Genomic DNA, 26,947 nt, shown 5'->3' with positions numbered 1-26,947 from the left:
TGGGGTATGACGTCACACACAGTGCATGCTGGGATACTGGGTCAGGCTGACAGATGGAGAGAAAACAGCCAAATCAGAGAAAGGAGGATATCTAATCCTTAATCCAGCGAGCCCCTCCCCCTGCACACACACACACACACAATCGTGGAAACAAACACAGGATTAGGATTAACTGATGATCTTTAAATCGGTCAAAATTTGAATGGACTTTGGTTCACAGCTTGCGCCTCTCCTCTAAAGCTGACCTTTGACCTGCAGCTCAGCAGTCAGCTCCTCCTCCCTGTGAAGCTGCTGGCCCTTTAAGAGAGGAAGAGCACAGGATGAGCCCCCCCCTCACACACACACACACACACACACACACACCCTCCTCCTCCTCAGCTGCACATTGTTCTGTGGCTCCGGGAGAAGCCACTTCCTCCTGCTGCTGCTGCTGCTCAGCCCGCTGCAAACGGACAGACAGACAGTTTCAGTGCCTCCGACGGAGAGACGGCGTCTGTCTGTGTGTCCGACGGGATCAGCTGAGGGGGGCGGACACGCGAGCACAGACAAAGACTCGCAGACAGACGAACAGACTGGACGAATGGACTGACAGGATGCGGCACCGCTGGACCCTCGGGCTCGCCCCCAGGTAGGAACAAAGACTCTCCTCCTTTTTTCATGGATGCTCCTGCTCCTGTTGTCATGGTAACCATTTCCCAGTCTGAGGTCACGGAGAGGAGGAGGGCCGGTTTGTTACATCAGCCGGCGCTTCCTGTTTTTACCTGCGTGATGTCATCAGACGTCTGCGGGTCACGTGACTGTAGAGCTTTTGTTTGTTTCAGCTGCAGCTGAGATTTTCACAATAAACAAACAGTATAATCAGCTTCCTGCTGACAGAAGCCTCGTGATCGATGAACGTCCACACTTACATGATAAAGCATCCTGACTCATTTACAGCTTTTAATCTTTTTAGAACTTTATTGTGAAAATTCCTCAAACCTGTTTGTAAAATATAAAAAAATGTTTATTTTATTCTGAAATCAGACATCACTGTGGAACAACAACAGCAGAGTTCTTGTTCAGACTGTTAAAACCTGTTTACACCTGTCTGAGGTTCTCTGTTTAGACCTGTGGTTGGGGTGGACGTAGCTCTCTCTGAGGTTCTCTGAGGTTCTCTGGGGTTCTCTGAGGTTCTCTGAGGTTCTCTGGGGTTCTCTGGGGTTCCCTCTGCATCTCTCTAAGTGCTGCTGGTTCTGTCAGAAAAGCTCTCCTGTCCGTAAGATCACAGTCTGGGATGTGTGTGTGGACCTCCTCAGGTTGGTCGTTCAGAATCTTTGGCTGGTTTGTTTTTATCCTCAGTGATACTTTGACCTCTGACCTCTCAGCGCTTCATTCATTGTCGTGTTTCTGCCCACGGTGACCTACGGGATTCAAACCAGCAGCCCTGGTTCACAGGTCACTTCCTCTGCGTCTGGCTGGCCTCAAACAGCTGATCAGCTCCTCCATCTTCTCCTCTGCAGGAGTCTGTGACACAGACAGTGTGAGCTCCTCACAGCAGGAGCTGACCTCTGACCTCTGACCGCCTCGTCATGCTCTGAGACTCTGAGAGAAATAACTGCTGTTGCATTAAAGCAGCCGGTCAACAGGAAAACAACCCCAGGAAGTCTGCTTCCTCACACACACACACACACACCCCTGCTTTGTCCTGACTGTGTGTGTGTGTGTGTGTGTGCGTGTGTGTGTGTGTGCGTGTGTGTGTGTGTGCGTGTGTGTGCGTGTGTGTGTGTGTGTGTGTGCGTGTCCTATTTCCTTTGTTTGACGGCCTGGTTGGGAGAACAACAACAACAGCACATGAGGATGTCTGTGAAGGCTCTCGGTCACCCAGGGTGGCTCTTAAGTTAAATCATGGTTCTAGCTGCGCACTTGCATGAAGAGGCGGGGCCGGCAGCATCTGACCAATCTAAAAGGAGCGTTTCATGGATCACGTGACTCTTCTTTCACAGAGGTGTCACTGCTCCGCAGATGTTATCAGATGACGATTGAAGACGTCTAATCTGACAGTGAATAATCTGAGCGACCTTAAAGGGTGATTCTGTTCATCAGGACGTTTCAGTGGGAGAAACCTTTCATCATCATCATCATCAGCTGACTTCTTCAGTCTCAGCTGACTGCAGGTTTCCTTTAAACAGGACGTTTGCACAATGACTGGAACCAGCCCACTGAAGGAGCTGGGAGGTCAGCTTGTGATCGTTAATCTGCAAACTGACCACAGCTATGAGAACCATTCACAGAGAGTTGATCACACACTGACCTCACAGCGTTGCAGGATGTACTTACGTGATGACTGAGCGTGATCGAGACATTTTAACAGGGTGCACCTCTAAGACAAGCTTTCTGTGTGATCAGCTCAGTCACCTACAACATCTCCAGGTTTCTGGCTTCGGTCAACCTGCTGCTGGGCTCTGAACACCACACCCTGAGGTGAGAGGTGTCATGATGGTCTCGTACCACGTTACATCTGTCTCCACTTGCATCCCAGTTAGGGAAGCGTAGTTCGTAAGAGATTACAGGACGACCCCACTCTCAGCGTGGACCAAGTGTGCTTGAGCTGTGTCTTCAGTGTGTGTAGAGTCCATCGTGTCTTTGTGTCTCGCTCCCTCGTCCCTTTGTGTCTTAGTCATGTCACTGTGTTTCCTCTGTTCCTCTCCTTGTGTCTCATCCTTGACTCCCTGTTTGTCCATCTTGTGATGTGTCAAGCGTGTGTGTCTTAAGTCTGCCTCTCAGGGTTTCCTGTTTTATTTTGACAGTCTTGCGTCCCACGTTCATTTAGTCGAATTCGTTCCAGCTGTTTTTCCGTGTGTTTCTTCCTCCTGTGTGTATACATTGTGTCATTTTCCACTGATTCCTCGTCAGTGCGTCTGCAAATCTCCAGCGGTCCCTCCTTTTGTCTCCAGGTTTCCTCGATAAATTCCAGTGATTATTTCTGTGTTGGTTTCCCCAGGCTAGGTTGTCATGGTTGTTCTTCGTTTATTTTGCCTTTAGCCATAATAAACCTCTTGCTTTTGGTTGAACCCAGCCTCCTCTGTCTGCTGCACGATCTGCAGCCATAAAGCGTCTCGTTGTCTGCTTCACTGATAAACCGTCTCCCTGTTTTCAGCGAACATCAGATCACCTGTGCTCAGCTAACACACATTAGCCCTCCCACTTTACCTGTGGACCAATACAAACGCTCCGTCAGTGAAGCTGCTCTGTTCATTCAGCATCTGTTCACTTTAGCTGAGAATCATGTGACCCAGCAGCTGTAGCACCTGTTCTTTTCCAGGTGTTCTCATATGGGCGTGGCCTGTAATGTGACACTTTCATTATGATGTATGTAACATGTTACCATAGAAACTCATACAGATTTTTAGGAGGATGCTATTTCTTCTAACTGCAGCTGTTCATAGACAAACCGTCCTCTGAACATCGTTACGGCTCGTAGGAGGACACCTGTGTCTCTGACAAACCTCCTGTTATCAAAGAGGACAAACAAACCCAAACAAAGTACAAAGGCTGGGGAGCAAAGGAGAGGGGGCGGGGCTAAAGAGGAGGCCAAGACGTGATCAAAATTAGTCTCACTTTCTTGTTTTATCAAGTCTAGTTTCAGGTTACAGGACTCCGCCCACAGGTACGGGCCTCACCCAACAGCTGCACCTGTGGAATTGTTCCAGAGTGACCTCTGACCCCTGCTGTTTGCCCTGTGCTGAGCTGCAGCTCTCTCTCTCTTCACAGGTAGCCCAGCACTGAGGTGAGGTGTGACTGTTGGTTGCCATGGTGCCCAGGCCATCGTCAGGGGAACTATGGGGGCTCCACCTGATGCCCCCCCGGATCCTGGTGGACTGCTGCCTGCCTAACGGTACAGCCACGGGCGGATGTAAGCTTGGGTGTAGCTCTGTGACGTCATAATGTCGGACAACAGATGACATCATGACGTCACAGCTTTGTTTGTTTAAGGCTGAACACAAGCATCACTCGTACAGGCTTACCTTCGTCCTCTTTCAGCTCACCTGTAATATTTGTGTTTCTGTTGGATTGTATTTCCGTGGCGTTTCCATGGCGTTTTCATGCTGTTTCCATGACATTCCTCAGGTATGATGGTTAGCCTGGAGTGTCTGAGGGAAACTCCTCTCATCAGTATCAAGCAGCAGCTCTTCTCCGAGGCCAGGAAGTACCCCCTGTACCACCTGCTGCAGGTATACGCTCTTAACTTTGACCCCGCCCCTTCCTTCTATCTCAGTCCAACTATAAATTCCGGTCTCCGATTGGCCAGGAGGAGTCGTGCTACATCTTTGTGGGCGTGACCCAGGAGGCTGAGAGGGAGGAGTTTTACGATGAGACGAGGCGGCTGTGCGACCTGCGCCTGTTCCACCCCATCCTTAAGGTCATCGAGCCCCTCGGCAACCGTGAGGAGAAAATCCTGAACCGTGAGATCGGTAAGGGAACGCCCCATCACATGTAATCACACTATGACCTCATAGTCAGACTCCTCCCCCCACAGGTTTCGCCATCGGGATGCCGGTCTGCGAGTTTGAGATGATGAAGGACCCGGAGGTCCAGGACTTCCGCCGTTCCATACTGAGCGTGTGCAGAGAGGCCATGGAGGAACGGGAAGGAGGGGGGGCCCACAGCCAGGCGCTCTACGTTTACCCCCCCAACGTGGAGTCCAGTCCCCAGCTGCCCCAGCACATCTATAGCAAGCTGGACAAAGGTACTCCCACACCTGCTGGGCCCAGAACCACCCTGTACCTGTCTCTCCTGTGTGAGGTGCCGTGAGGGACATTATTACTGAAACACTGTCACTACTGAAAAACCTTTCAGTTGAACAGGAAGTTGTTTCAGTTGAACAGGAAGTTGTTTCAGTTGAACAGGAAGTTGTTTCTTGACAAGGAAACTGAAGGAAAAAGTGGTAGATTTCAAACAAACCACTGCACAGATGTCTACTCAGCAACCTGCCTAAGTGAAGCAGCTGCATTACTTAACACTATATTAGCCCCAGCATAAGTCACATTTAGAATAACAGACGGGCATTATCCTGGTTATTTATTTGGCATGTGTGCTTTTTGTCTTTTTTAGCAAAGACAATCTTAAAATCATCAATAAAACCAGGGAGAGAAGCTCAGCGCTCCTCCATGTAGCACAATGATGTTTACTCAAAAGTATGATGATGTGAATAATGTCTGAGACACCCAATGCAGATGATCCATGTAAAAAATTATGATGTAATTCAAATAGTGGCACATCATTAATATTTAGGGAAATCCAATTTCTTAACTTTCTTTATTAGAAATTCTGCCACAGGATTAAAGTGTGTTTCTGTAACTTTAGGTAGAAGAGGCTATTTCATAATTTTCAGTACGCTTTATCCAGTGTATATGAAACAACTACATTAGAACCATGTAACCATCCTGTTGTAACTATGAAATATTTTGTCTTTGAAGAATCTACTAATTATACTCTTATTGCATTTTTATCAAACAGCTGACATTGCCCTGGCAATAAATTTGGGAGCACTGATGAGAAATTATTGTATATCATAAACTTTTAATCAAATGAAGCCGAGGCAGCGGGACCAGTGCACTGAATGTGTTATATTCTCTTTGAGTTTAGACAATATTTTTCTGAAAGGTCCGTGTAACTGAGAATGACACCGCTATCATCCACAAATCTGTCATGAATATAATCTTTTTGTTTAACCAGTCACTCTTGAAAATTGATTTTTGATTAAGTGTTATTACCCTATGATTCCATAAGGCTGAATTATGGGGAGAAGTTGTGGGTCGCTCATTTATTGTATCCCTTCACAAGCTGAGATCTTTCTATGTCATGGGTTTTATTCCTCCACAAAAATTGGAAAATAACTGTGTTAATGTTTTTTCTCAAAGATATTTTTATTGATTTAAAGCAACAAAGAAAAACAGGTACACACAGAATTGTTCAACAACAGACAAGTTTCACAGTGACTGTTTGGACTGAAATATTAGAACACAGATTAATGACACACTCACATGTCTAGTAATTGCTTACACCAGTTTACCCCCTACCCATACCACTTAGAACCCCTATCCCTCAGGCCAGGTAGGAAAACAAATAAAACAAAAGAAAAAAACAAACAAAGCAAGAAAAAAGAAAAAACAAACAACAGAAACAAAAAACCCAAACAACAAACAAACACACACAAAAATAAAAAATACAAAAAAACCATTGCAAATACAACACAAAAATAAGACAAACACACATGACTAGAAAAAAATAAATAAATAAAATAACAACATTTTTCTGTGTTAATGCTTTTAGAGGAGATATGTAGAGAGGGACAAGGATAAATCAATTTGGAGATGCCTCCAGCTTTAGATAGGATGTTTCTGCCAAAAATAGCGAGTCTCTGGTTAACCAGTGGCTGAGTGATGTCTTTATCTCCATGATACAGTTAGAAATATTAGTGTCTTCTCTGCTAATTGGGTTTTTTAGATATTATCAGCCCTATATATTTAACTTGAGGAGTCAGAGCTTGTATGAATCGCGTTCACATTTTTTGATACTGAGAGATAAACGAGCCCAGACCTCCCTCTCCACAGCCACCTGCTCCAGCTTATCCAGGGGAACACCAAGGCGTTCCCAGGCCAGCCGAGAGATATAGGCTACGTTCACGCTGCAGGTCTTGATGCTCAATTCAGATTTTTTGATCAAATCCGATTTTTTTGTCTGCTTGTTCACACCACAAATAAAATGCGACAGCAAACGCGCTCTAGTGTGAACGCTCAAAGCGCCGCATGCGCAAAAGAAGACGTCACACACAACGCGCTCTGTTTAGACCCAGAGCAACAGTATTGTTTGACTGATGGCCCTTAATATAAAGACTTCGGACTTTATGTTTCCCAAGTTTTGCTTTAAGTTATTTTGTTATTTACATAATAATGTAAATAACCTAATAATGATCCTTATTGCCGTTTTAGAGGAGAGGTGCTTCAAAGGATAGCTGCAGATTTCTGTCAGAATCTGCAGATTATACAGGACAAATAAAATGTTCACGTTTCTCCAACGTTGTCTTCCCAACAGTTTCACTGACATCTACACGGGATGGCCAGGAAGCGTTCACAATGTCTTCTCTGGCGCTGATAATTGGCGTCTGTCTTGTGTCAGTGACGTAAAAGACAGATTTAATGCGACATGACCATCAAACAGCAGTCGCTTTCTAAAACATCGGATATGTATCGGATTCAGCACCACATACGACGGTGACCCAGATCGGATTTGATGCGCTTTCGCCTGCAGTGTGAACGTAGCCATAATCTCTCCAGCATGTCCTGGGTCTGCCCCGGGGCCTCCTCCCGGTAGGACATGCCTGGAACACCTCACCCAGGGGGCATCCTTGTCAGATGCCCGAACCACCTCAGCTGCCTCCTTTCAATGTGGAGCAGCTGCTCTACTCTGAGCCCCTCCCGGATGGCAGAACTTCTCACCCTATCTCTAAGGGAGGGGCCAGCCACCCTTCGGAGGAAGCTCATTTCTGCCGCTTGTATCCGCGATCTCGTTCTTTCGGTCACTACCCACAGCTCGTGGCCATAGGTGAGGGTAGGGACGAGAAGCTTTGGAGAAAATTTAGTTTTCTCTACCTCGCATTTATCTTTCAAAAAAATAGATGTATCATCTGTGAATTGACTTATTTTGAAGTCTTTATTAAAAATTGATATTCCTTGTATGTCATGTTAACAACTGAGTTGCCAATATAAAAAGCTTAGGGGAAACAGGACATGCTTGCCGAATTCCCTGTTGCACCTTGAATCCATTTAAAGAAGCTACAGTATTGTTAAGTAATACATCTGCTTCACTTAGGCTACAAGCACAGCCGCCCCCACCCCCAGGTCCTGGACCAGTACCGGTCTGTGAGTCGTTTGGGTCGCAAGAGTCGAGGCTTTCAGGGTTTTTATCGTTTTTATATCGTTTATATTGTTAGCTCGGTTTCCCTGGGTCTTTTCCCGATGTTATGAATAAATCTGTTTTTTGGTAGCGGTACTGTATACCTGTCTGACTTGCTGTACCTGTCTGTGCAGGGCGCCTGATTGTGACCATCTGGGTGATCGTGTCTCCATCAAACTCCAAACAGAAGTACACCTTGAAGGTAAACCTGGACACTGAGCTGGTTCCTGAAACAATCAGAACAGGAAGTGAGGTAGTCACCAGGTGTGTGTGTGTGTGTGTGTGTGTGCAGGTTAGTCACGACAGTTTACCTGAGCAGCTGATCGCCGAGTCCATCAGGAAGAAAAGCCGATCGATGCACCTTTCACCTCAGCAGCTCCGCCTCTGCGTTCAGGAGTACCAGGGCCAGTACATCCTTAAGGTACGCCTGTCTGTCTGTGTCTACCTGTCTGGCCCCACACCTGTCGACTCACCTGTCTCCCTCCCTGTGTGCCTCTCAGGTGTGTGGCTGCGATGAGTACCTGCTGGAGAAGTTTCCTCTCAGTCAGTATAAGGTAACAGCTGATCCTGTGGCTTCACTGCACCTGTCACAGTTTGTCCTACACCTGACCTACCTGCTGCCCATAGTTCACATTAATGTCACGTACAGGACAGGTGAGACTGTCCAACGTGAGCTTAAAGTGTCATCCAGGATTAGGTGATCTTCAGTTCCTCACCTGTGTGTCTGCAGTACATCCGCTCCTGCATCATCGTGGGACGTCTTCCTCACCTGATGCTCGTGTCCAAAGACAGCCTCTACTCTCAGCTTCCCGCCTCAGGCTTCGTCACGCCTTCCTACAGGTATGGCCGTCACAGGTGTCACACCTGCAGGTATCACAGGACACAGGACAGGAGGTGACTTGAGCTGTGTGTGTTTCAGCCGTCGGACTCCTCAGCCGTCTCCCTGTCCAGGAGGAGGCGACGGTTCTCCTCCTCGCTCCTTGTGGGCCTTCAACACTCTGCTGAGAGTCCGGCTGCTCTGCGCCACGTACGTGAACGTGAACATCAGAGACATCGATAAGGTGAGTCGGTACTCGCTGCCTGGATCTGCCGCATCACATGTGGGGTCTAACAGGTGTTATCATGATCAAGCATCAGCCCTGACTCCAGTAATTATTACGTGCTTTGAGAAGCTTTAATGTTCAAAGAAGGACTCACAGGGTCGTAGCAGGAGGAGACCCAGGACTCTGCAGAGGTTCTGAGCACTGGGAGCCGGTTCACTGGACTGGATTAGATGTCTGGATGTTTGGGTGGATGGTTGGATCAGTCCCACCAAAACATCAGATAGGATTTTGTTGTGTGTGTGTAGATCTATGTGAGGACAGGGATCTATCACGGAGGAGAGCCGCTCTGTGACAACGTCAACACCCAGAGAGTGCCCTGCTCCAACCCCAGGTACGACACACCCAAACACACACGTTAAAACATCGGCTCCCCTCCTGTCGCTCCTTTTACCTGCCTGTCTGCAGCTAACTCTTACCTGTCTGTCTTCAGGTGGAATGAGTGGCTGACCTATGACATCTACCTGGCTGACCTCCCTCGTTCAGCCAGACTCTGCCTGTCTATCTGCTCTGTGAAGGGAAGGAAAGGAGCTAAGGAGGTAGGAAAGAAGGGAGTACAAGTGATCTGTGTAGTAAGACTGCTGGTTGAACCTGTCCCAGGTCGTTTCTCAGTACTCAAGTACGCAAGTCCGCACTCGTCCCACTCGTGCTTCTGAAGTTCCCACGGGAATCTGGAGTTCCTGAGAACTGGAGGACGCGGCGATCGTTCTAATGTTGGAACGGGCGTGTACTTGATGACATCACAGCTCAGCTCCATTGTTTCCACTGTCACCACCCTTTAATTTAACTGTGATTGATATGCGCAATGGAAATTACACATGACATAAAAAACTGCACAAAGTAATAGATTTCTTTAAGGAAAAAATCTTTTTAAAGTATTTTGCAAAATGCCCTTTTACATACCATCTGCTTCACAGTCAGATGTGAACAGCTAAAAACTGTACACATGTATGCACAGTTCATGCTGCTTATTTAATAGAAACAAAGAGGTTAGAAAGCTTTTATTTTATTTTAGTAGATACTAAAACCTACCACAGACAGCTGCTGGGGTTTGGAAGAGAACTGAACTAATACTCCAAATATAATCAGATCATTGTTGGAGCAGCCGTCAGGATCTCCTCGTATCAACATGCTGTTTTTGTTTCCTCCTGGATTTAATTATTTTTATTGTTAGATTCAATTCAGAGTCAGCTGTTTAAATAAGAACAGCACATTTTACATCAGGTGAAATGACCATCGATGCATGCTCGATAGAAGGGGAGGAGCCAAGACACATCCTCTGTCTCACCTGTCTCACAGGAGCACTGCCCTCTGGCCTGGGGGAATGTAAACCTGTTTGACTACAAGGACATCCTGGTCTGTGGTAAGGTGGCTCTCAGCCTGTGGCCTGTTCCCCATGGCCTAGAGGACCTGCTCAACCCCATTGGAGCCGCGGGTTCAAATCCCAACAAGGTACCCAACAAGTTCTCTCAGACAGTAGAAATGTGTCTGATCCTGAAGTAAGTATTTAATGATGGTGTTGTGGTCTGCAGGAGACCCCCTGCGTGGAGCTGGAGTTCTCCTGGTTCAATCAGATCGTTGTTTTTCCTGACGAGCAGCAGATTGAAGAGCACGCCAACTGGACCATCAGCAGAGAGCTGGGCTACAACTACTGCCACGGCCTGGTAACTACAACATTAAAAACTCCCTCTCTGCCCCCTGAGGTTTGGTGTGTGTGTGAAATCCTCAGACCACGTCCTCTAAAGAGGTCCTATACAAAGATCCTCTACAGAGGTCTTCTACCAGAGGTCTTCTACCAGAGGTCCTCTACAGAGGTCTTCTACCAGAGGTCTTCTACAGAGGTCCTCTACAAAGGTCTTCTACCAGAGGTCCTCTACCAGAGGTCCTCTACAGAGGTCCTCTAAAGAGGTCCACTACCAGAGGTAGTCCTCTACCAGAGGTCCTCTACAAAGATCCTCTACAGAGGTCCTCTACAAAGATCCTCTAAAAAGGTCCACTACCAGAGGTAGTCCTCTACAGAGGTCTTCTACAGAGGTCCTCTACAGAGGTCCTCTACAAAGGTCTTCTACCAGAGGTCTTCTACCAGAGGTCTTCTACCAGAGGTCCTCTACAGAGGTCTTCTACCAGAGGTCTTCTACCAGAGGTCCTCTACAGAGGTCCTCTACAAAGATCCTCTAAAGAGGTCCACTACCAGAGGTAGTCCTCTACCAGAGGTCCTCTACAAAGATCCTCTACAGAGGTCCTCTACAAAGATCCTCTAAAAAGGTCCACTACCAGAGGTAGTCCTCTACAGAGGTCCTCTACAGAGGTCCTCTACAAAGATCCTCTAAAAAGGTCCACTACCAGAGGTAGTCCTCTACAGAGGTCCTCTACAAAGATCCTCTAAAAAGGTCCACTACCAGAGGTAGTCCTCTACTGAGGTCCTCTACAAAGATCCTCTAAAGAGGTCCACTACCAGAGGTAGTCCTCTACCAGAGGTCCTCTACAAAGATCCTCTACAGAGGTCCTCTACAAAGATCCTCTAAAAAGGTCCACTACCAGAGGTAGTCCACTACCAGAGGTAGTCCTCTACAAAGATCCTCTACAGAGGTCCTCTACAAAGATCCTCTAAAGAGGTCCACTACCAGAGGTAGTCCTCTACCAGAGGTCCTCTACAAAGATCCTCTACAGAGGTCCTCTACAAAGATCCTGTACAGGGATCCTCTACCAGAGGTCCTCTACAAAGATCCTCTACAGAGGTCCTCTACAGAGGTCCTCTACAAAGATCCTCTAAAGAGGTCCACTACCAGAGGTGGTCCTCTACATAGATCCTCTACAGAGGTCCTCTACCAGAGGTGGTCCTCTACATAGATCCTCTACCAGAGGTCCTCTACAAAGATCCTCTATCTATCGGTAGTGGTTTCCTGTGTGCTCTCCTTCCATTAACAGTGCTCTTCTTCGGGGTCTTCCTCAAAGTGAACACAGTTGCTTTCCAGCTGTTCTCCAGCTGTTTTGCCTTTGGCTTCTTTTTGCCTCTTTGGGAATTGTGGTGTAATCTTTATAGGTTTCATCTCGACCGAAGAGCAGCAGCAGTCCTGTGCAGTTTGTGTTTCCGATGTTGTTGTGTGTTTTAGTTTGTCAGTGTTTACCTGTGACTCAGATCCAAATACAGAAGACTCAGCAATTGCCTCAGACTACCTGTCTCTCACCCGTCTCTCACCTCTCCCTCAGAGCAGCCGTTTGGCCTGTGACAGCAGTGTTTCGTCAGGCGATGCCGAGCAGCTTCGCTCTCTCTGCTCCAGAGATCCGCTGTACGAGCTCTCGGAGCAGGAGAAGGACTTCCTCTGGAGACACAGGTGAGAATCAATGTAATGGAGTGAACACCCTGCAGGTGTATTTTTGGAGGCATGTCCTCTGAACGCTGTGACGTTCTGAACCCACAGTTAAACCTCCGATCCAGGTATATTTGAACAGGTTTAAATAGTCCCAGATTTACCTAACGTGATCTTTGACACAGAAACTTTCTGGACCTTTCTGTCTGTCTGATTTTAGATGTCTGGCAGCTTCACGTGACTCTCTCTGTTTGTGCATGTTCCTGTCCACCGGCCTTGTCTACCTGTCTCTCCCCATTTGTCTACCTGTGTCTCTGCCTGTCTGTATCTCTGCAGACATTACTGTGTAAACATCCCAGAGTCTCTCCCTAAGCTGCTTCTTTCTGTCAAATGGAACTCCAGAGACGAAGTTTCTCAGGTACCGAACTTCCCATCACAGTCAGGGACAAATGCTTCAAACCCTCACTTTGACTCACCTGTCTCTCTGTCACCTGTCCCCTCCCTCAGATGTACTGTCTGTTGAAGGAGTGGCCTCTGATGGAGCCCGAGTCGGCTCTCGAGTTGTTGGACTGTAACTTTCCCGACCCAATGGTCCGAGAGTTTGCGCTGCGCTGCCTCGTGCAGGGCCTGACGGATGACAAGCTGTCGCAGTACCTGTTGCAACTTGTACAGGTGCGTGTGGTAATGGTAAATGGTAAAGGGTCTGCACACCTGCTGCTGTGTGCCTCACACAGTCCTCTGCAGCACACTGCAGACACACCTGGACTCCTCACCTGTCTGTGTACTGTCACATACATACACTTATCTTTCGTCTTTTGTCTCATGGTCTTTTCTGCAGGTGTTGAAGTATGAGATGTACCTGGACAATCCTCTGGCCCGTTTCCTGATAAAGAAAGCTCTGACCAATCAGAGGATAGGGCACTTCTTCTTCTGGCACCTGAAGTGAGTGCAAATGTCCTGGTGTTTACCTGAGGGATCTAACATGTCTGTTTGGTCATTTTTAATCTAACAGGAAGTGTTCTCACAGGTCAGAGATGCACAACAAGACGGTTTCCCGACGCTTCGGTCTGCTGCTGGAAGCTTTCTGCAGAGCCTGCGGGATGTACCTGAAGCACCTGAACAGACAGGTGAGCCCTGACACACCTGGTCTTCTGAGTCCAGTTCAACATGAGCTCCTTATCTAGTTTTTCTTAACCTAAGACCATCACCACACAACAAAAGTGTGTCTCAGCCCAGGATTTATCAGTCTACCTGTGAGATAGTTCACAGGAACCAGGAAGCCTTGGAAGACCAATCAGAAGCATGGACACATACTCACAGGAAGTATCATGCTGGAAAAATATTAGGTGGTTAAACACAGAATAGAGCGTGAAAATAACACAGAGCAGCAGAGTGAAACAGCAGTGTCAGTGATTAACGAAGCTTCTCTCACCTGGTCGTTTGTATAACTGAGCTACTAACACACCTGTATGTGCGTGTGTGTGTGCAGGTAGAGGCCATGGATAAACTGGTGAATCTGACCGACACACTGAAGCAGGAGAAGAAGGACGAGACTCAGAAAGTATGAAAACAAACAAAGCAACTTAAATCTGACTTGTGATTGGCTGACGGTGACGTGTGTTTCTGTACTGCGATTGGTTGTCAGACTCAGATGAAGTTTCTGGTTGAGCACATGTCTCGTCCAGATTACATGGAAGCTCTGCAGGGATTCGTCTCTCCACTGAATCCAGTTCACCAGCTGGGAAATCTCAGGTAGGCATAACTGGTTAAATAACTGCATGACTTCCTACCTGACCGATCATTGCATGACCAGATCTTTTAGTGTGTGTGACTATGACTAAGATCAGTGTGGATATTTATAGCTCTTGGTAGTGAAATGTGGGGTTTTCTAAATATAAAAGTGATTCATCTGCATATTGACCGACTTTAAGTGTTTTATTCTTTAAAGAGCTTCCTGACTGCATCAGCGTGTTTTCAGGCTTGAAAAACAACAAAGTAAAACAATGTTTAAAAAGTGTCGTGTGCTTTTAGGCTGGAGGAGTGTAGGATCATGTCCTCGGCAAAGCGCCCCCTGTGGCTGAACTGGGAAAACCCTGACATCATGTCCGAGCTTCTCTTCACCAACAACGAGATCATCTTCAAGAACGGAGATGGTAACGAGTTTGGCGCTAACTGTATTACTGCTGTTTACAGCTGTGCCAGGGCACTGTGGGTAACGTAGTGTGTTCTGTTACAGACCTGCGTCAGGATATGCTAACGTTGCAGATTATTAAAATCATGGAGAACATCTGGCAGAACCAGGGTCTGGACCTGCGGTGAGAGCCCGTGACATTAGCTGTGACATCACACCGACACCTGGCTAACGGAGCGTGTGTTTGTGTATTAGCATGTTGCCCTATGGATGCCTCTCCATCGGTGACTGCGTGGGTCTGATCGAGGTTGTGAAGAACAGCTTCACCATCATGCAGATTCAGTGCAAGGGAGGCCTGAAGGGGGCGCTGCAGTTCAACTCCAACACGCTGCATCACTGGATCAAAGACAAGAACCGCGGCGAAGCGTGAGCACACCCCTCTGCACACATGTTTGCATGAACACCTGTCTGCCCTCTGCTCACTTCCTGTCTGTCCCACAGGTACGATCGGGCCATCGACCTGTTCACGCGCTCATGTGCTGGTTACTGCGTTGCCACGTTCATCCTGGGAATCGGAGACCGCCACAACTCCAACATTATGGTGAAAGAGAATGGACAGGTGAGCCTCTGACCCCACGCCCTGACAGCTCTTCCTGGGACTGCAGCCGCCTAACTCTTTGTCTGCCTCCTCCAGCTGTTCCACATTGACTTTGGTCACTTCCTGGATCACAAGAAGAAGAAATTTGGCTACAAGAGGGAGCGTGTACCCTTTGTCCTTACTCAGGACTTCCTCATCGTCATTAGTAAAGGCATCCAGGAATCCACCAAGACCAAGGAGTTCGAGAGGTGCCCTGTCCCTCCTCTTTGCACCTCCTCCTGTCTCCCTCTGAGCCCGCCTCACTCTTTGTCTACCTGTTTAGGTTCCAGGAGATGTGCTACAAAGCATACCTCGCCATCCGTCAGCACGCCAGCCTCTTCATCAATCTCTTCTCCCTTATGCTGGGTTGCGGGATGCCTGAACTGCAGAGCTTTGATGACATTGCCTACCTGAGGAAAACCCTGGCCCTGGGTAAGACTGGAGTGACGGACGGGCAGGAGACAGGTGGTATTATGATGCTGTAGATGTCTAGAACTCCACCAATCCATGGTGGCAGCAGAGTGCCTGTTCTAAGCAACCATCTCCTGTCCATCACAGGGACTCAGTTCAGTACTTGGAACTGTCTGTAACCCGTCTGTCTCTAAGCCATCTGTCATAGACCGGCCTGTCTAAGGTCATATCCCAATTCATGGGTTGGATCCTCCTGAGGACCCGGCCTTCGCGGTCTACGTGGGCCGGGTCCTCAGAAGGTTGGGTAGGCCGGAAGTAAACGGCTGTGGAATTGAACGGTCTAGCCTTCAGATTAGCATCACCGCTGTCTTGGTGGAGTTTAATAAACTCGGCGTAAATTCTCGACCATCTCACACTTCTGTTTAATCAGTTTTCTGTTTGACGTTTATTCAGCTGTGTGAAAACCACCCAGGGTATTAATAAAGTGTTATTTTATCTAATCTAATCTAATAACTTTAATCTCAGCCAAACTGATTTACTCACGAACAAATAAAACACTGAAAAAGCCCAACAATAACATTTTTAGGTTGTCTAAATGACTCTTATATTACATTTAACCTGAGTAGCGAAAGTCCGCGGTGATCTGAAAATGATGTGCCGGGAGTTGTGTCGTTCTCGGCGGCTTCAGTGACCCTCGAGCTCTCAGCTAGCTATCGAGCTGGTGGGTAACAGACGTCTCCAAAAACGTCGAAGCACTTTTGCAAATATGCGATATCTTGATAAACTGAGCAGATATTAGAAGTTTACACGCCCACATTCTCGCCTGAAAATATTTTAAAAGTTTATTTTTTGGGGGGTCCTTTGTCCCTCTTTGGGGGGGGGAAACTCCCACTAGGTTTAAATCTGGGACTCTCCACCATTTGACCCTAGAACTGAAGAAGCTTCTCAAATAAGAGGTGAATCATCTTCAAGCAACTTAAACAAGTCCAGACGCTTTTCTTTCCAAGCTCCTTAGATTAATACCAGTAATTTTAAAACTTAGTAGCTGCCGCCATTGCCGGAAACTGGAGTTTGGCTGGGCCACGCTATGATTTCTGGGATATGGTGGGCCACGATGGACACACCTGACCCATCCTTCAAATTCGGGTAAAAGGAGGCCACACTTGTCGGCTGCATTCAGAGGAGTCTACGAATTTGGACAGCCTTCGGCGCGTCGCTGTGACGTAATCGGTCTACAAATGTGTCCTCAGGAGGATGCAGCCCATGAATTTGGACACGACCTGTAAGTCTTTTCTTTAACCAGTCTGTCTCTAACCCATTTGTCTGTCATTCAGAGAAGAGCCAGCAGGAGGCACTGGAGTACTTCACCAAGCAGATGAACGACGCTCACCACGGCGGCTGGAGCACGAAGATGGACTGGATCTTTCACACCATAAGACACATGCCCAATGAGCACTGACACACACCTACCCACACTGGTGTGTTTGTTTACTGCACTACTGTGATGATTATGATACTAATGATGATGATGATGATGACGACAGACTCGTCATCTGATGTCATAGATTTTCTTTAGAGGTTTTTTGTCCTTGTGTCTTTTGGACGGTTGTCATAGAAATATGAATCTCAGGGTCAAAGGTCAGTGGGGTTTTGATGATGCCAAAGGCAGGCTGGGAAAAAATGACGATGCTGATGATGAAGGTGACGTCACAAAAGTCTTCCAATCGGTGCTACTGTTAGCTTGTTAGCTGCTGTACTTTTCAAAAACAGTCAAACTTTATTGAGTGAAATTTTATTGACAAGCAGCTGTAACTTCATAAAATGTTATTTTTGAGTGACATAACTTTATTGAAACCAGCAAAGTGAACACTGTGGTCACTGTGAGAGCAATAAAACTTCCAATAACCAATCAATATTTAGATTATGACAATCAGTTCTGACCAGTAGGAAGGCAGAGCTGACCAGCTGTGGGCGGAGTCATTGTGATGATGCAGTCTAGAGACTTAAGATACCTTCAGAGTTTATTGGAAGTATCTTTTGGAGTATTTTGTTGATTTGAACCCACTTAAACAGATTTTTACGATCAGCATATCATCCTCGTTAATCAGGGATCAAAGTACTCGACAATCTGAACCAATCAGCTGCTGCCGTTAGCCCTTAGCTAGTCTACTTAGCATTGTTAGCTGTTGGCTCATGAGTCATGCTGAGATAGTTAGCATTAGCCTGTTAGCTATTAGATAGCTGAGTTGTTGCACTGGATAAAGGAACTGTGGGTAGGTTTAGTTACCATAGTGAAAACCCCGTCCCTCTAATCTCATTGGCTGCCAGTTCCTAGGGCAGGGCTACATTCAAATAGTTTTATGTGAAGGTTTTTTCCTGTTCAGGTGAGAGATCAAAGCCCCGCCCCCTGCTGCATGCTAATCATTCATTGCTGACATCATCGACTGTGATGGTTACTATAGTGACTGATAACACACGGGGAGATGTGATGTGTTTGTTTCCATGTGATCAGTATTGATTGTTTTCTGATGTATTAATGATTTTTAACTAATTGGTTTCTTCATGTATTGATTTGTGATGTTATTGATTCTTCTTGACCCTCTGACATAGGAGAGCAGGTCACCTGAAGGGCGGAGCCTGATGTTATAACACCATGCCCAGGTGTTAAAGCACTTATTGATCAGTGTTATTATGGATTATTGTTGTTTTGTTGTTTCAAAATAAAAGTTTAACTGGTGTGTGTGTGTGTGTGTGTGTGTGTGTGTGTATGTGTGTGTGTGCTTTACTCACCTGAGACATGTTCAGTTCCTCTGACGTCCAGCAGGTGCTGCTGTGACCTTTGAGTCCTAACTGCTCTTTTTTTAAAATGAAATAAATAAAACTAAAATAATAAGATATTTCACCATATTTCAAGGAAAATAAATGCAAATAACTCTGGGTATTAATCAATCCATGATATATGACATCTTTTTTTTCCAAGCTCCTTAGACAGCATTTGACACTGTTGACCACACAATCCTATTAAATTAGGGGTCCCCAATCCCAGTCCATGAGGGCCGGTGTCCCTGCAGGTTTAAGATGTGTCCTTGATCCATCACAGCTGATTTAAATAGATAAATAACTGTCTTGTCTCCAGAGGCCTGGTAATGAACTAATCATGTGATTCAGGTGTGTTGACCCAGGGTGAGATCTCAAACCTGCAGGGACACCGGCCCTCGTGGACTGGGATTGGGGACCCCTGTATTAAACCATCTAAAGACATGTGTTGGGTTTGCACTTGTACAAACGTATACATGTATTTTATGTTCACATATGTGTGCTTGTGTGTGAATGTGTACACTCTTGTATATGTATGTGCATATTTGCATGTACACATATATTTTTACAAACATATGGGATGTCACAATGTTTTCTATTTTTTCATCTTTCATCTATTTTAATTCTTTTTATTTGATTATGCTATCCTTCTGTTCAGCACTTTGGCGGACACTTGATGCCCTTTAAATGTTCTTTATAAATAAAGATCACTTGACTTGAGAAGCGTACATTAATGCAGAGAAGTGTATTTTCGTTTATCGTTTTTTTAATGTATTGATTGTGCATTGTTGGTCCTCCATATATTAATAAATATAATTTTGTAGTTTATGCACTATGGGTCCGCCATAATATTTATATATCACTTATTATTATTTTTAATGAAGTCAATTATCCCGCGTTGATCCTCCATACTTATGGACATAATGTTTCGCTTTTATAACCTTTCGTGAAAGTGCGATTAGTGACCATTATCAAATTTGTCCCTTCGCGCCTTCCGTCCACTGTTCCGCCGTAAGCATGCGCATTGACAGAAGCCGTCACCGCAGTCCAGTGTGTTGAGTAGAAGCCGAGTAGGGACAATAGATTAAAAATAGAAAAGTACAGGTGATACAGGCGGAGATAAGGAGCAGAACGAGAGACGGAGGAGAGATGGATCAGTTGGAGCGGTAAGGCTCACCTTTGACCCGGAAATAACTGCAGATAACGCTCGAGCACGTAGAGCTAGCATCCAGTGTGATTCATTCAAACTTTATTTAAACAGACTGCGTGAAATAAGAGTTAGCCGTTAACAACAGCGTTTTTATCCAGGCAGTCGGGGTCTAAACTTTATTGACACAGCCTCCCTGAACAGTCCGTTTGTTTCGGAGCGTGAGACGGTCGCGTGCGCTGTTGTGTACAAGTGAGAGGACCTGTGGAGGTGTGACGTCAGCGCAGGGCTCCGTCTTTTAAATGGAGTTTAGGAAGGACGTGAGATAAAGGGGCGACTTCACCTGTGAGTAGTGACGGTGCGGTGTGTCGAATCTTTCCAGCCAATGGTTTCGGGCGCACGAAGCCCCGTTTAACAGCTCACTGCTGCCATCTGCTGGTCGTTCGGTGTACAGCAGCCCTGCTGTGATAACACATGCAGGCTACATATCAGTGGAAAAGCAAACGTAAAGATGACTCAAGCATTTTAGCTGTTCGTCCACCATAAACCATGGGCACGTCCCTCAGGTGACACCTGGGATTACCTGCTGAGTACTTCCTGTTTGTCTTTCAGTCCCCAAGATGACAACGCACAGGAGACAGATTGTCACGTTGACAATGCCGATGGAAACAACAACAACAACAACCGGCGCAAGGTAACCTGTTCCTCTGTTTTACCTGGTTACCTGTTCACGCCGTGCTCGTGTCTGTAGGCACATTATGTTATCCCAGGTGGAAGTCTCGCTGAGACACGTGGCGTTAGAGGACAGACAACAGTTGTGTTTGTGGATATATGACTGACTGTAATTATGCATGAAATCATCACATCTCTGTAGGATTAAACTGTTTGAACATTATAAGTGCTTCATAAAAACAATGTCACGTGACTTTGCTGACAGGAAGCTAAAAGTATTGTTTAATGTTCCTGTTGGAACTTTTGTATCGCCGCATAAATAAGAGTCATAAAACTCAGCACTTACTTTTAAATGTTTACTCTTCGGCCGCCCCACTTTATCCTCTGCTGTGCTATGAATCCTGGGATATGATGTGCCAACCCACATCATAACCCATCCTTGAAATCTGAGGGAAAGGACGACGCATTTGCAGCAGCCTTCGTCACGTCACTGTGACGTAATCGGCCCTCTGAAGGACAGCCTTGAGTTTAGACACTCTTAAAACCCTCAGACTGTGAGGGCCTGATTGGTCAGCAGCTGTGATGTGTGTGTTTTGTAACCTGCAGACGGTGTGTCCAGGTGCAGGTGAGCACCCCCTGCAGTATAACTACACCTTCTGGTACAGCAGGAGGACCCCGAGTCGTCCCGCCAGCTCTCTGAGCTACGAGCAGAACATACGACAGATCGGCACCGTGGCCTCGGTACGTATGGACAGCTTTCTGTGAGGACACGCCTCCTCTGAGACCACACCCCGTCAGCTTTACTGATAGTTTCAGTCTGACACGATTTTATTTCTTCTCTCTCTGATTCAGTCACATGATCAGTCTGACCAGATCAGTAAGTCTGTGCGATCGATCGTTCTGATAGCCAATAATGTGTGTTCAGGTGGAGCAGTTCTGGAGGTTTTACAGTCATCTGGTGAGGCCAGGTGACCTGAGCGGGCACAGCGACTTCCACCTGTTCAAGGAGGGCATCAAACCCATGTGGGAGGTAACTAAGTACCCAGTACTCCTGCAGTACTCCTGCAGTACTCGTGTAGGACAGATTTGTGCTGCTCAAATGAAAGTACAACAATAAAATCATCATAGACACACACAACACATGCAGGGCTGCAGTGACATCACCACGAACCAGACACGCCTGTGTGAGGCCACACCCACACCAAGAAAGTACTAATGAAGGAAGCATCAATGAATTCTTAGTGAAGTGCTGATGAAGATGAGGGGTATCCATCCGTCTTCCTTCACTGGGGGCAGGTCACGGGGCAGCAGCCTGAGCAGAGCGTGCCAGACCTCCCTCCTGCTGGCCGCCTCCCGGAGAACACAACAAGCGCACCTTGCCCAGGAGGCTCAGCTCTCTCTTCACCACCATGGACCGGTGCAGCATCACTGCAGCCGCTCCAGTGCGCGCTGGAGGACACCACCTGATGAAACCAACAGAACCAATCTGCACGAAAGCCAGAGACGAGATTCTTGGCTGCGCCTGTAAATTCTGTACATGAAGATTCTGAACAGAATCGGTGAGAGTACCATGTCCCACCAGGAACTAGTCCTACCTACTGACGGCTCTGCGGACCAAGTTCTTGCAGAGGTTGCTTAAGGATTAAATGGCCCGTAGTACGGCGATGGGCCCCTGTCCCTTTCCCTGGCTGTGCCACATCCTGGGCCTGGTAACCCCAGGCAGGAGGAACTGTTTCCTGGGTGATCTTCTCATGGAGGTTTTTTAATAACTCTTTGTCTGGTCCCTAAACCCATGTCCAGAAAGGTAGCGCTTCACAGACGAGCGGTCCCACAGCTGTACACAAAAGGCTAAAAGTAACATGAACGTTAGGTCATAGTCAATACAACAGATTAAATAAAACACGTGAAAATAAACAATACATAATAATTCAACTAAGAATTCTTAACAGAAAAGCTGTTTTAACAGGAAAGTATTAACTGCTCATCAGTGTACTCGAGTACTGCAGGAGTAATCCTGGAGATGTACTCATGCGCTAAAGGAGTACTGATACTGCAGCAATCCCGTACCGCCCCCTGCTGTGCTGCTCGTACCAGTTGTCCCAGATAACTTCCTGCAGTGATGTTAGAGCTGTGTGGTCACATGACTGACGCACTCAAACTCCCCCCTGTGTCTCCTACCTGTGTCACCTGTTGTGTCTGTCTCACCTGTGCAGGACGAGTCTAACCGCAGTGGGGGGAAGTGGATCATCCGGCTGCGTAAGGGTCTGGCGAGTCGGTTCTGGGAGAACATCATCCTGGCCATGCTGGGCGAGCAGTTCATGGTGGGAGAGGAGATCTGTGGGGCTGTGGTCTCCATACGCTTCCAGGTAACCACACAACCACTGCAGTGCTGTGCTACTGCAGGGCTGCTGCTCTGAGTCGGAGTGAGGCACAGCGGAGACCTTCTCTACCAGAGATCAGGGCTCAAACTGGGATTCGGTGCTGTCCAAGTAAAACACAATAGAACTGTGTTACTAAAGTGCAGCTAGTGATGACTGTGGAAGTCTGTGGAGTCAAGCAGAGAGAGGACTTCTGTGATTGTTACCAGGGTTACCCAGTGCTGGTGTGCTGGTCCCCTTTTTTTAATAAGAATGAAACTACACTGAGCGTCATGCTCAGTGCTGAATTCCACTTCCAGAGCTCAGGGACCTCCCACGACATCTTTCAAAGTAAAAGTATTTCCAGTCTGGATCATGTGATCTGATCAGTGGGTAGCGTGGGTTCAGCTGGACGGGTGGGGTCTTGTTTGGCCTCAGTGTGTCCTGTATGGAAGACTGTGGCAGCAATGTTGTCGAGCTGTGTTCACAGACCAAATCAGTGAGTCCGATATATGAGCGCTGGAAGTGAGCTCAGAGGAGAGCTGCTGCTCCTCCACTGACAGGAGTCTGCTCCTTTAGCCTAAGCTTAAAATTAGACGGTCTGTCTCCCAGATCCAAACTGGTTCCCCGAGTTGTGCTCTGATGCATCCATCGGAGTATGTGTGTAAATATTAGATAGGAAAAAGGACTTGTGTGGATGGGCGAACCAGGCACGCTGTGCTCAGAGTAGGAAAGTGATATAGGAGAACCAGTCCATTCACCATTTCCTGTCAGAGGCCATAAGAAGATCATTTGTAACCTTCACTAAAGCTGTTGCTGTGCTGAGCTCTGAAACCTGACTGAAACTCTTCAATAAGCCTCTGCAGATGATCTGTTAGCTGTTGGCCTATAATTAGCTAAGATTAGCTGGGTTTAAACAAGCTTGAAGGCCTGTGGTACGTTTATGATAGCATCTGACCTCTGACCTGTCTGTAACCCGTCTGTCTGTCAGGAGGACATCCTGTCGATCTGGAACAGGACGTCCAACGACCAGACGACGACGTCCAGAATCAGAGACACTTTGAGACGAGTCCTGAACCTTCCAGCTAACACCATCATGGAGTACAAGACCCACAACGACAGCCTCAGGTACTACCACTGTGCTAGCACTGTTACTGCTGCTACTGTTACTGCTGCTAACACTGTGCTGTCAGGTTGGTTGATGCTTTGAGTGTATTCATATGAACCTGACGGTGATCAAAGTCACCTGTCTCAGCTCTAAACCATCTGTACTTAACCCTTTAAAACCAGTTAGAGCGGCACGCTCCGTTTTGCCTAACCATTTTTAAATCCCGGTAGAACCGGAACCGTGTAAGCTAGCGCAATAATTTTTTTTGCATATGAAACCAGAGGAGTTGTACTTACATCTTATGCCATCAGCTTGTCCTCGGTCACGGTTCCCTTCCACATATAGCTTTGCAAAAACTGCATAAAAAGCACTTGCAGCAACAAAAACATAATATCCCAGAAACACGCTTTGCCGATCCGATCAGCTGTTCGTAACACTTCCTACGTTAGAATAGACGTCAGCATGAGCTATCGCATGTCCGCCATTACCTGCCCGAAACCGGAAGTGACGTCATTTTCTCAGAAAATGTAGTTTTTTACTTGTAGGCCTTTACCGATGTTTTTAAAAGTCATGTTTGACTTCATGCTTTTCTGAATAGTTGCTGGGATGCTTAGGACTCAAATCGCGCTGCTTTAAATAGTTTATTTTGACGCACCTGCTGTTTTCTCTGCAAATTTGCATTATAGGATTGTTTTTAGTTTTTTCTGCAGTATATAAAAATTGCTGTATCTCAAAAATAAAACTATGAAGACACAAAATAAATTCCCTGTGGTGGGAAACTGTTTGTGCAACTTTTTTGGATTTACAGTTTTGAGGGATAAACCTCTTAAATTTCTCTATTTAGAAATATATGTTAAAAAAATAAAAACGATTTTCAAATTTTTTGTACTTTATTGCAGCGGTCCCCAACCGTTTTTGCGCCACGGACCGGTTTATGCCCAACAATATTTTCACAGACTGGCTTTTAAGGTGTCAACAAAATAAAACTAGTACCGGTACCGAAAAAAATAAGATTTATTCATAACACATGTGAAAAGATTCGATCCCTATACAACAGTTGTAAGAGCTTGGTTCGCATTGCCGGCAATAAGTCGGACTCGTTCCCGGTGGGTGATGGGCTCCGCCAGGGCTGCCCTTTGTCTCCGGTTCTGTTCATAATTTTTATGGACAGGATTTCTAGGCGCAGCCAAGTGGCGGAGGGCTTTCGCTTTGGTGGCCTCAGAATCTCATCTCTGATTTTTGCAGATGATGTGGTTCTGTTGGCTTCATTGGGTGAGGGCCTCCAGCTCGCACTGGAACGGTTCGCAGCCGAGTGTGAAGCAGTGGGAATGAGGATCAGCACCTCCAAATCTGAGGCCGTGGTTCTCAGCCGGAAAAGGGTGGAGTGCCCACTCCGGGTCGGGGATGAGTTCCTGCCACAAGTGGAGGAGTTCAAGTATCTCGGGGTCTTGTTCTCGAGTGATGGGAGAAGGGAGCAGCGTAAATAAGCTTCCTCCGAAAGGTGGCTGGCCTCTCCCTTAGAGATGGGGTGAGAAGTTCGGCCCTCCAGGAGGGGCTCAGAGTGGAGCAGCTGCTGCTCCACATCGAAAGGAGCCAGCTGAGGTGGTTCGGGCATCTGACAAGGATGCCCCCTGGGCGCCTCCTGGGTGAGGTGTTCCAGGCATGTCCCACCGGGAGGAGGCCCCCAGGACACGCTGGAGAGATTGTATCTCTCGGCTGGCCTGGGAACGCCTTGGTGTTCCCCCGGATAAGCTGGAGGAGGTGGCTGGGGAGAGGGAGGTCTGGGCCTCTTTGCTTAGGCTGCTGCCCCCGCGACCCGGCCTCGGATAAAGCGGATGAAGATGGATGTGAAAAGACCAGGAAAACCGAGTTAACGATAAAAACGATAAAAACGATAACAAAATAACGCTGAAAACCGATTAAAAACCCTGAAAACCAGACATTTCACACCTGAGCCTCAACTCTCGCGGCCCGATACCAAACGACTCACGGACCGGCACCGGTCCGAGGCCCGGGGGTTGGGGACCGCTGGTTCATCAAATGTATGTGTCCTCCCTGTAAACCCACTGTTACCCCTCTGTCCACTCTGTAAACCCACTGTTACCCCTCTGTCCTCCCTGTAAACCCACTGTTACCCCTCTGTCCACTCTGTAAACCCACTGTTACCCCTCTGTCCACTCTGTAAACCCACTGTTACCCCTCTGTCCACTCTGTAAACCCACTGTTACCCCTCTGTCCACTCTGTAAACCCACTGTTACCCCTCTGTCCTCCCTGTAAACCCACTGTTACCCCTCTGTCCACTCTGTAAACCCACTGTTACCCCTCTGTCCACTCTGTAAACCCACTGTTACCCCTCTGTCCTCCCTGTAAACCCACTGTTACCCCTCTGTCCACTCTGTAAACCCACTGTTACCCCTCTGTCCACTCTGTAAACCCACTGTTACCCCTCTGTCCACTCTGTAAACCCACTGTTACCCCTCTGTCCACTTTGTAAACCCACTGTTACCCCTCTGTCCACTCTGTAAACCCACTGTTACCCCTCTGTCCACTCTGTAAACCCACTGTTACCCCTCTGTCCACTCTGTAAAGCCACTGTAAACACTCAAGCGTGTTTAGAGAGCAGGAGGATTGCAGCAGATGGTAAATGGCTTGTATTTGTATAACGCTTTATGTAGTCCCTAAGGACCTCAAAGCGCTTTACACTACATGCAGTCATTCACACACATTCACACACTGGTGATGGCAGCTACATCGTAGCCACAGCCACCCTGGGGCGCACTGACAGAGGCGAGGCTGCCGGACACTGGCGCCACCGGGCCCTCTGACCACCACCAGTAGGCAACGGGTGAGGTGTCTTGCTCAAAGAGACAACAAACCGTCAACCTTCCGATTACAGGACGAACTGAACTCTTGAGCAACGATTGCCCAGATGACACTAATTCTGTGTTTAAACTAACAGCTGTGCTTGTCACTGCTGACTGGTGAAATGCATTGTGGGAAACGATCCTGATAAAGCAGTGAGACCTCTTCTGTCTTCTGTTTCAGGGACAACTCGAGCTTCAGGAACACCAAGATCTCTGTCTGAGGTCACCGGGGTCAGCCCAATGGCCCTCTGACCAATCAGGAACTGCCGTGGTGTTACTCTGCTCTCTCATTGGCCAGAGGATGGCCACATGGACCAATAAACTGACTGAACTGGACTGACGGTGTTAGTTTGTATCTCTGAAGTTTGTGCTGGTGTAAATAAAACTGAGTCTTCTTTAAACTCTGAGTGTGACTCTTTAATCCCAGCTGGCACCTCCGGGTCCCAGAGCAGTATA

The 26,947-nt window shown here is 47.2% G+C and overlaps 2 protein-coding genes across 2 annotated transcripts; both read left to right on the top strand.

Moving 5' to 3' along the window:
* Positions 1-63: 63 nt before the first annotated feature.
* On the top strand, positions 64-19,090 carry LOC309703488 (phosphatidylinositol 4,5-bisphosphate 3-kinase catalytic subunit alpha isoform). Its single transcript, XM_082528351.1, has 28 exons — positions 64-628; positions 3,751-3,874; positions 4,108-4,211; positions 4,289-4,451; positions 4,517-4,726; positions 8,070-8,137; positions 8,228-8,356; positions 8,436-8,489; positions 8,666-8,775; positions 8,855-8,996; positions 9,284-9,369; positions 9,469-9,574; positions 10,335-10,487; positions 10,568-10,699; positions 12,246-12,370; positions 12,683-12,764; positions 12,854-13,018; positions 13,185-13,288; positions 13,374-13,473; positions 13,836-13,907; positions 13,992-14,098; positions 14,378-14,499; positions 14,583-14,661; positions 14,733-14,903; positions 14,979-15,096; positions 15,172-15,323; positions 15,398-15,546; positions 16,860-19,090. The coding sequence occupies exons 2-28, from the start codon at positions 3,790-3,792 to the stop codon at positions 16,982-16,984; spliced, it is 3,213 nt and encodes a 1,070-aa protein (XP_082384477.1). The 5' UTR covers positions 64-628; positions 3,751-3,789; the 3' UTR covers positions 16,985-19,090.
* Positions 19,091-19,323: 233 nt separating this feature from the next.
* On the top strand, positions 19,324-26,892 carry eif4e2rs1 (eukaryotic translation initiation factor 4E family member 2 related sequence 1). Its single transcript, XM_082528589.1, has 7 exons — positions 19,324-19,508; positions 20,102-20,183; positions 20,768-20,902; positions 21,087-21,191; positions 22,375-22,527; positions 23,510-23,646; positions 26,673-26,892. Exons 1-7 carry the CDS (start codon positions 19,492-19,494, stop codon positions 26,710-26,712), a joined length of 669 nt encoding a protein of 222 aa, XP_082384715.1. The 5' UTR covers positions 19,324-19,491; the 3' UTR covers positions 26,713-26,892.
* Positions 26,893-26,947: the final 55 nt, after the last annotated feature.

This window comes from Aulonocara stuartgranti, assembly GCF_965226115.1.
Source record: "Aulonocara stuartgranti genome assembly, chromosome: 3".
NCBI classification, from domain to species: domain Eukaryota; kingdom Metazoa; phylum Chordata; class Actinopteri; order Cichliformes; family Cichlidae; genus Aulonocara; species Aulonocara stuartgranti.
The sequence above is the reverse complement of the archived record's forward strand: the minus strand, read 5'-3'. Positions and strand labels throughout refer to the sequence as shown.

Bases quoted from the DNA above. Each gene is read 5' to 3' on its own strand.
- LOC309703488 (XM_082528351.1), top strand. From the start codon at position 3,790: ATGGTGCCCAGGCCATCGTCAGGGGAACTATGGGGGCTCCACCTGATG. The intron at 8,997-9,283 runs GTGAGTCGGTAC...GTGTGTGTGTAG, and splicing joins ACATCAGAGACATCGATAAG to ATCTATGTGAGGACAGGGAT. The intron at 10,488-10,567 runs GTACCCAACAAG...TGTGGTCTGCAG, and splicing joins CGGGTTCAAATCCCAACAAG to GAGACCCCCTGCGTGGAGCT.
- eif4e2rs1 (XM_082528589.1), top strand. The intron at 20,184-20,767 runs GTAACCTGTTCC...TGTAACCTGCAG, and splicing joins ACAACAACAACCGGCGCAAG to ACGGTGTGTCCAGGTGCAGG. The intron at 22,528-23,509 runs GTAACCACACAA...TCTGTCTGTCAG, and splicing joins TGGTCTCCATACGCTTCCAG to GAGGACATCCTGTCGATCTG.